Source organism: Salvia hispanica, chromosome 3 (assembly GCF_023119035.1).
Source record: "Salvia hispanica cultivar TCC Black 2014 chromosome 3, UniMelb_Shisp_WGS_1.0, whole genome shotgun sequence".
In the NCBI taxonomy this organism is placed as follows: Eukaryota; Viridiplantae; Streptophyta; class Magnoliopsida; order Lamiales; family Lamiaceae; genus Salvia; species Salvia hispanica.
Window position 1 is genome coordinate 8717601 of NC_062967.1, and position 8851 is coordinate 8726451.

An 8851-nucleotide genomic window follows, 5' to 3' on the forward strand; every position below is an offset into this window, starting at 1 on the left:
AGATAGCATTTTAATTTCCTTAATAAGGTACGCCAAGTATAATAAAGAAAACTTCAATTATTCATATAATATCTGTTCGTGTCATACCTTTAAGATTAATTAAATTGTTTTAATTGTGAAAACTCCACAAGTTTGGTTGAATTGCTATCTCAGTATCTAGTCTGGTATAATACGGTCCAACCATAATGGAAATATATTTCAATTCTATTTCAATTCACATCTATAGCCTTTTACACATTTCAAAATTTTTAGATGATAACCATACTAAAATTTACTACGAGATTAACTAGGACTATACATTCGTTTTCCTTTTCTTCTGCTTTCCTTCGTTCTGCATGTTCTTGAGATACTCACGCAGGTTCTCTGTGATCCCACCAAGTCCAATGGAAGTGAAGAAGTTGATAGCAAACCTAGTGTTCTTCGGATTGTCCTTGGGAAAAATAGACTCAAACGAGTCTTGACTAAGGCGTTGATTAAGCAACCAAATGCCCAGGTGGCCGGACAGCTCATGGAAGAAAATCTTGAGGAAGATCCGAGACGAAGAAGTTGTTTCCTCTTCTGTTAACTGAATGCAGTCCAAGATGCGCCAATGCAACGCGTCCATGGCCAGCAAATGAGCGAATAGTTTTGCAACATTTCTCAGTTTAACAGTCTCCACCTCCTGATGAATCATGGAGTACTGGTCGGCAAAACATTTTTCGAAGCTCTCCTGGTGGATTCTGTTCATCAGACACAACCGCTGCCCGAGGAGTCCGTAGTAGCGGCTGTAAGTTGTCTCCTCACCGCAACACTCCAAAAGCATGACGCATAGCTCCTTCTCCATACCAGATATGTCGATCTTCAACAACTTATGTCCAGCTTCTTCAAAATCAAGACTTGACTTGATTGTCAAATAGATGGTTCTCCGGAGGTTAACCAAGTCCGTCCCGGTCTCGTCTTTTATCTGCTCCTCGTCCTCTTCCTCATTGCTATCCACTGAATCTGCAATTTGATCTTCATCATCTTCATCTTCAGGTAATATTTGCTTCTTTAGGTCCTCATACATCTTCTCATTCTCCACGAACTGGGGATCTGGCTGGAACACATCTAAACCACTTTCACCATCTATCTCATCCAAGAGAGAAACTTGATGAGTGAATTGGTCATCCTGCTCCACCAGGTCCAGTTCCGGACGCATAATCTGAAACTTTGCTGCCTTCCGCAACGCAAAGAGGCCTTCAATCAAGAACTGGACATGCTTATCTATATCTCCTTCGTAAAGAATCCCTCGCAACCTCTCAAGCACACCTGATAAGATCGAAGAAACAGTGTTTCAGAGAGATATATCCTGCAAATCAACAACTAAAATCTAGTTTTTTTGCCTAAACAATAACAAACCAGACTCTTAAGTCTTACCATTCATTCCTTTGGGGCAAAGGTCCTGCAGCAAGGACCCACATTCTGCAACAAAGCCAACAGCTACTTCAACACTATCATCGGTCGGCTTCTCCAGCAGCAACGTCAGCAGCTCAAGGCCGATAAGCTCATCAACTATCCGCTGATTCAACAGGTGAGCTATGAATTTCACCGCCGCAACTAGTTGTGTCTGCCACAAGATTTTAACGAATTGGGGAAAATATTAGGGTACGATCACCACAAGATTTTCACCATAACCCACAATTAAGCACAGATTTCACCATAACCCACAATTAAGCACAGATTTTCAAGGTTTTACCAAAATTAGGGAAAAAATTAGGGTTTTACCGCCAAAAGATTTTCAGCCTTATACGCAATTAAACACAGATATCACCATAACACACAATTAAGCAGAGATTTTCAAGGTTTTAACGAAATTAGGGTTTGACAGCCGACAAGATTTTCACCATAATGCACAATTAAGCACAGATTTCACCATAATACACAATTAATCAGAGATTTTCAAAATTTTAACGAAATTAGGGGGGGAAATTAGGATTCGACAGCCAAAAGACTTTCATCATAATGCACAATTAAGCACAGATTTCACCATAACACACAATTAAGCACAGATATTCAGCATAACACACAATCATATTCAAAGGAATTTAAGATACAAACCTTGTCGTTGCGTTTATACGCCCTCTGCAGTTGCAGTACGATCCTCCGCAGCAAAAGATAGCCTACTTGAGGGAACTTGGCGTTGACGACAGAAACCAAAGCTGCGAAAACGTCGGTGAATCCCGGCGACGCGAGTTGGGACTTGAGGCATGTTCGACAGAATAAACCCCGGCCTCGAATCAGATTTTCAGCAAACAGCTCCGGAACGATGTTCCTGATGTTCGCGGCGGTCACTTTGTTCACCAATCCATTGATGCTCTTCCTCAGAGCGTTCCATGATGCTCTTTGATATTCAAGGCTGTTATCCGAGATTTCCATTGAATTATTCATCAATGTCGATCCTAATTTCTGTGCACTGCTTATATAGATTTCTAAAGAAGATCGATATATATATAAGGATTAAAGATAAACACTCTTGATCGTTATTTCCTTAATTAATCACGATATTTCCATATCAAATATATCCGTTTGATATTATTTCCATAAAAACAATATTAACAAAAATATCTAATTAGATATTGTGTTTCTGTTTCGCAACAAATATTATTTAAATTAATTTTTTATAACGTTTCTTTACTTCTCAATTAATTAGTAGTAATTGACTACGGTTTGAAAATTTTCATGTATAAGTGTGGCAATCAAGCAATATAATTATTGAATATTTGAATACTTCATAGGATTTTATTTCCAATAGTAAAATTTAAAAACTTTTTTGCATTAAAGTGTAAAAAGGCCATATTATCTTTTTTTTTTTGGTAATATTCTTTGCTTAAGAGTTAACACAAAGTATAGTCTTACCAAACGAATTTCTCTCGTCACTTTCAAATATTGGCTTTTCACATTTCAACTTCCACTTTTCAAATACTCCTATCAACTTCACACACACACACAATGCATTAGCAGAAGCAATCTCTACAGAAAACTATCATAGAGGTGACAATTTTTTGTTGAATTCATACTGTTTGATCACTTTCACTTTTACATTATTCCAATTTTGGTTTGTTGATATATCTATATGTGTTGATTTTGTGGGATTGTTAGGAAATTTCTAATGATGTTGGTGTGTACATGAATGATCCACTGTTTCTTTGGAATTTGTAAGCTGTTTTATTGTTAGCAATACATAGTAAAAATGAAAAATTATCTGAATTCTGCTGCATTTTAAGCACTATGAATTTGGGTGCATGGTGAAACTAGGTTTTCAATTCCACATATTCCAATTTTTATTTTGTTTTGTGGATACTGGATACTAACACACAATGAGCATGGGCTTATCGGGCCTTGCGCCCACCAGCCCCTCGGCTGTGTGGCACGAAGGGCGGGCCATCCCTTGTAGGACCTAGAGTCAAACTTAGGGATGGAAGGCACATGTCATACAAAGAGCATGGAGTCCCCAAAGAGGCAGCCAACTACAAGGTCATCTTGGTTCACGGCTTCAGCTCTTGCAAACACGAAGCCCCCATCACTGCAACGGTACTCTCTTGTTTTCGCTTTCTCTTGAGGATGGAATATTATCTGTTTTTGCTCAAGCTAGGCTGTTGCAACCTACAAATGATTTCCAACAGGAAATGGTGGAAAAACTAGGCATATACTTGGTCTCCTTTGATAGGCCGGGTTATGGAGAGAGCGATCCCAACCCAAAGAGAACCATAAAAAGCTTAGCATTAGACATAGAAGATCTTGCAGATCAGTTGGAACTCGGTCCTAAGTTTTACATTATTGGAACTTCCATGGGAGGACAGGCGGTTTGGGGATGCCTCAAGTACATTCCCCACAGGTAATAGCTGCATTGTTAGCTCCAGTTGTGAACTACTGGTGGCCTAGTTTTCCTCCAGCTTTAGTTACAGAGGCATACAATCTCCAACCTGTTCAGGACCAGTGGGCGTTGCGTGTTGCACGCCACGCCCCTGGCTCGTCTACTGGTGGAACACTCAGAAATGGTTCCCGGGCTCCAGCGTTGCTGCTGGTACACAAAACTTCACAGCGCCCGACCTCCAAATCATCGCCAAAATGGCTGCCTCAGGAGTGTCTCACAAGGTACACTTTCCCTCACAGGGCAATGCCATTAGCATCTTCGCTTTCTTGCTGACATGATTGCTCGATCGTTGATGTGACCAGGCGTACGCGACGCAGCAGGGCGTGCACGAGTCCTACCACCGCGACATGATGGTGGGATTCGGGCACAGGGATCTTGATCCAATGCAGCTTGAGAATCCCTTCCCAAATGGAGAGGGCTCTGTTCATCTGTGGCATGGCACTGATGACGGGGTCGTGCCCGTGTCGCTTCAACGCTGCATTGCCAAGCAGTTGCCATGGGTGCAATACCATGAGCTGCCAAATGCTGGACATCTCTTCTCATGTGGTGAAACTGATGTCAAAGATGCTATATTGAGCAAGCTTTTGATGGCTGATAAAATGGTTCACTGATTTGTTTTTTTTGCCCATTTTTATGCATTGAGTGTGATTGTTACTAAATTTTATTTCAATTCTGGATGTATGTGAAGAACCTTTACAAGAACAAGTCTGAGCATCAAGATTGTGCAAACATTTTTTTCATTGCATTTGATTGATGATTGCTGGCTTTGAGGGTCTTTCTTGATGAATAATGGTATTTCCAAAATTTAATTTTTATAAAATTTTCTTTTACTACGTTAATTATTTGTAGTGTAAATCTTATTATGCTGTGGCCTGTGATCATCATGGAGGGTTATGAGTTGTGACTTTTATTGTGAATTGTCAAGATTTAGTTATGACTTATTTATTGTAATTATGGATGACAAAGATACTACTCCTAGTAGCTCTATTTAACACGTGTTAAACTCACAAGCCACAACCTAAAAAAATTTAACAAATGTTTGAAATATCTATTTTTATGAATTAATTATCTGCCATAAAGTATACTAAAATTTTGATTTTCTTACCAAACATAAACTTTTACTACTTTTTTTAGAATTAGATAGAAGTTTAAATTTTATTGTCCTATATCAATTTTTAGGAGTATGATTTGAAAGCTCTCAATAATATCTTTCTAATTGTACATATATACATCCTACTATAAAAATGAAAACATAGAGTTTCGTAATAATGACTTTCAAATTATTTTAGATCATCTTTTTTCACTAAAATCCAAAATTATGAATACTACTGTGTTAGAAAGCTATCATATCAAACTCGGGATAACCAAGTTACTGGTTATATTAATAATAAAATTAGTTAAAACATAGTAAAAAATAAGAATAATTTATATACTTAGTACCAATTAAACTTAATTTTATCAAATAGCAATATAAATGTTAAATAAAACTAAAGAAACAATAGGAGTAATATTTTTAATAATATATTAAAATTATAAATTATTAAAATAATTCTAAAATATTCTCACCGCAATTAATTGCAACGTGATGGCTACAATGTAGAATAGATTATTTTAAAACTTTATACAAAAGGCTGAGAAAAGGCAAAACTACTACTACCACATTTTCATTATTTTGTTGATCTATCCCACCTACCAAATTTTAGGTGCGAAACTATATTCGATAAAATAGATTTTTCTCCATTCGCTTTTAATGACACTAATATATATTGTACGGATGCTATAGATATGAGGAATCTTAGACATGTTTGTTAATGCATTATTGATCCTTACATTTAAATATTCAATTAAACACAAAATAACGAAGTATTACTCCTATTTAATTTCTTTATCTTATCATTATAAATTTATAATTATCCTTATAACTCTTCATTTTATGATTCCACTCATTTTTTCACATGTAATAATATTATTATGAGTTACTGGTCTTATAATATAAAAGAAATAATAAATGATACTACGAATTATGGAAAAAAAATAGAAAATTCCAATTTATATGATTATAAAATAGATTAAGTCAAAAGTGTTAGTTGCTTCTGATATCACTATCGATGCAGTAGGCGTATCCACTTTGAAAAATATTTAACTTCAACCACCATTTCATAAACAAAACCGATTTTTTTTCCCTCTTTGTTTACTTTGCTCTTTGGTTATTGAAACTGGTGGATTAACTCATTAGCTGAAGCAATCCAAAGAGCAGACTGTCTCTCAAAGGTTGAAGCTTTGGTACTTCATTTCTGTTTGAGCTCATAATTCGATTTCAGATTCTTGTTATATGTGTGTTTTTGTTTGTTTTTTAATATGTGGGATTGTTGGAGAAGTTGTATTTGTTTCCATTTTCAGATTCATATTCATAACCATATTCATTTTATCCTGTTTCTTGAAAATTTTAGATGTGCTTTTGCTGTGAATTTGGATTCTTGTAGTAGATTATTTTGAATCTGGGATTGTATCTTATATTTTCAGTTGATTACAATGTAATAATCTGATGAAGCTACAACCGATTTCAAGAAAAATACATGAAGCTTTTGTTTTTATATTTTGTGACTGTTGGATTAAAAGACTGTGCTAACCAATTCTCTCTTTGTATTTTTATAAACCAATCCCTTGATTTTAATTTAGAGATTAAACTCTCACAAGGACTCATGTATAGTACTAGTATTCTCTATGTCAGCTATGTTTTGGAAAGCTATAGCAGTGTAGGTGGTCATACCAAGCCTTGTGTCCTCCAACCCCTCGGCTCTGGGTTCCACGGTGGCCCATCAGTCGAAGGGCCTAGAATCAAACTTAGGGATGGAAGGCACTTGGCCTACTTGGAGCATGGAGTCTCCAAAGAGACAGCTAATTATAAGATCATTCTGGTTCATGGATTTGGCTCTAATAAAAACGAGGCGCACTTTGCTAGATCGGTATGGTTCTGAGTTATAGAGCCCTTTTCTCTTTAGCTATCTCTGTTCTTGGTGAAGGTGACTTGTAAGTACTTTTCAGGCATTGGTTGAGAAACTGGGGATACACTTGGTTTCGTTTGATAGACCGGGTTATGGAGAGAGTGATCCGACCCAAAAAGAACGGTGGAGAGCATTGCGTTGGACATAGAAGAGCTCGGAGATAAACTAGCACTCGGCCCCAAGTTTTACATTATTGGAACTTCCATGGGAGGGCAAGTGGTTTGGGGTTGCCTCAAGTACATTCCTCATAGGTAAAAAAATGATCTTTGATACTGTATGATCAACTGTTTGTGTTTGGTTATGTGAAATTGGTATATGATTGCAGGCTAGCAGGAGTGGCGATGATAGCACCCGTTATCAATTATTGGTGGCCGGGTTTTCCTGCGAAGCTAGCAACAGAAGCATACTATGAGCAGTTCCCACAAGACCAGTGGGCATTACGGGTGGCACACTAGGGCTCCTTCACTCGTTTATTGGTGGAACACTCAGAAATGGTTTCCTCCCTCCAGTGTTGCTGCTGGAAGACCTAATTTCACTGCACCGGATCTCCAAGTTCTAGCAAAGTTATCGGCTTCAATGGTTAACCGGGTACTTGTTTTCATCTCATTTTTAGAATGGCATGAAACTGAGGAAACTGCTTTTACTTCAAATAGCTTCTTATCTTGCTTGTCGACAGGATTATTCAACGCAACAGGGGCTGTTCGAGTCACTTCACCGTGATATGATGATTGGGTTTGGGAGTTGGGATTTTGATCCTATGGATCTTGATAATCCTTTCGGGCATCTGTTTCCACATGGTGACATCACCGCGACAGACGCTATCTTGAATGCCCTCCTGGTAGGCGACAAGTGATTTTAGAAATGTTCGATACCTGCACCGTGTTGTTATTCTTGTGTCTGTTGAGACTTCATGTTACATGAATTTAATCCCAACTATTGATAGAATGTAGAATGAGTTTTGGAGTAAGGAGATTATGTACGAGGATTTTATATGGGAGTTATATGTTCAAGTATCATTTGTGTCTGAAGCAATAGTGTTTGCATTATAATGAGATGGAAAACAAACATATGGCAAACTGAATTTATTTGTCTATATTTCTGAAGAGATGTTTACACAATAATTTGGTAAAAAAGCAAGATAAAATGGCTTAACAAGAAAAACTCATTACTACAATTAATGTAAAGGTTCACAGCTTGAATTTTCTCAGTACGAACTCGACTTTTGAAACGTGGCGATTCACTTGGGCAGCCCAGTTTCAGGGTTAATAAGAGACTGGCTTTCGTCGGCCAGCACAACGGGTCCTCTCCCGGGTTTTGTGCAGATAAAGTAGCTAACATCTCCCCTACATCTCTGGGTTGACGCATTCTCAGGAGGCGGAGCCAAAGCTTCAATATCCTTCAAGTCCTCAATGCCAGCATCTTTAAGTATCGTCTTATCACCAATGACATAGCTGTGGAAATGGGGTCGCATACAGAACCACATGAGTTATCGTGTGTCAAGATTATACATGCAAGAAACACCTATAATTTGGGAACTCGGAACTACCTGTTCAAGTCAGCATCTGATTGAGGAGGGAACTGAAAGAGCAGCCTCTGAAGCAAAAGGGCTGCAGTCTTCCTGTCTTTTGAGATTAGAACTGCATTTGGCCCAGCATCAAAGGTATAAGCCACCTGTAAATCATCTTTCTATTAGTAACCTTCTGGTTCTAGCTAAAGTCTATCTTAAAATAACTGGAACGTGTAGAGTGACAAGAGATTAATAGGAAGTGGGCATTCAAACAATCCATTTGTGGATAGGGAGTTGCGTTTCGACTATCTTGATTTCTTATCAGCTTGTGAAGATGAACGAAAAGGCTCACATCCAAAGAAAGTGGTAAAAATTGTCTGAATTGTTCCGACATGCAAGTTGAAAAAACTTCCCTATTCATTCTAGATGTAAAGAGAAAGAGATTAA

The 8851-nt window shown here is 37.7% G+C and overlaps 1 protein-coding gene, 1 long non-coding RNA gene and 1 pseudogene across 2 annotated transcripts; 1 reads left to right on the plus strand and 2 right to left on the minus strand.

The window, feature by feature from the left end:
• Positions 1-162: 162 nt before the first annotated feature.
• LOC125211770 (pre-mRNA-splicing factor CWC22 homolog) lies at positions 163-2446 on the minus strand. The gene is made up of 3 exons (XM_048111690.1): positions 2077-2446; positions 1396-1585; positions 163-1287 (listed from the first exon to the last, which is right to left on the minus strand). The coding sequence occupies exons 1-3, from the start codon at positions 2404-2406 to the stop codon at positions 293-295; spliced, it is 1515 nt and encodes a 504-aa protein (XP_047967647.1). The 5' UTR covers positions 2407-2446; the 3' UTR covers positions 163-292.
• Positions 2447-3344: 898 nt separating this feature from the next.
• LOC125209196 lies at positions 3345-7750 on the plus strand (annotated as a pseudogene).
• Positions 7751-7964: 214 nt separating this feature from the next.
• Positions 7965-8810, minus strand: LOC125214529. Its single transcript, XR_007175129.1, has 2 exons — positions 8444-8810; positions 7965-8348 (listed from the first exon to the last, which is right to left on the minus strand). It is a non-coding gene; the product is annotated as an uncharacterized LOC125214529 (long non-coding RNA).
• Between the last annotated feature and the right edge of the window lie 41 nt (positions 8811-8851).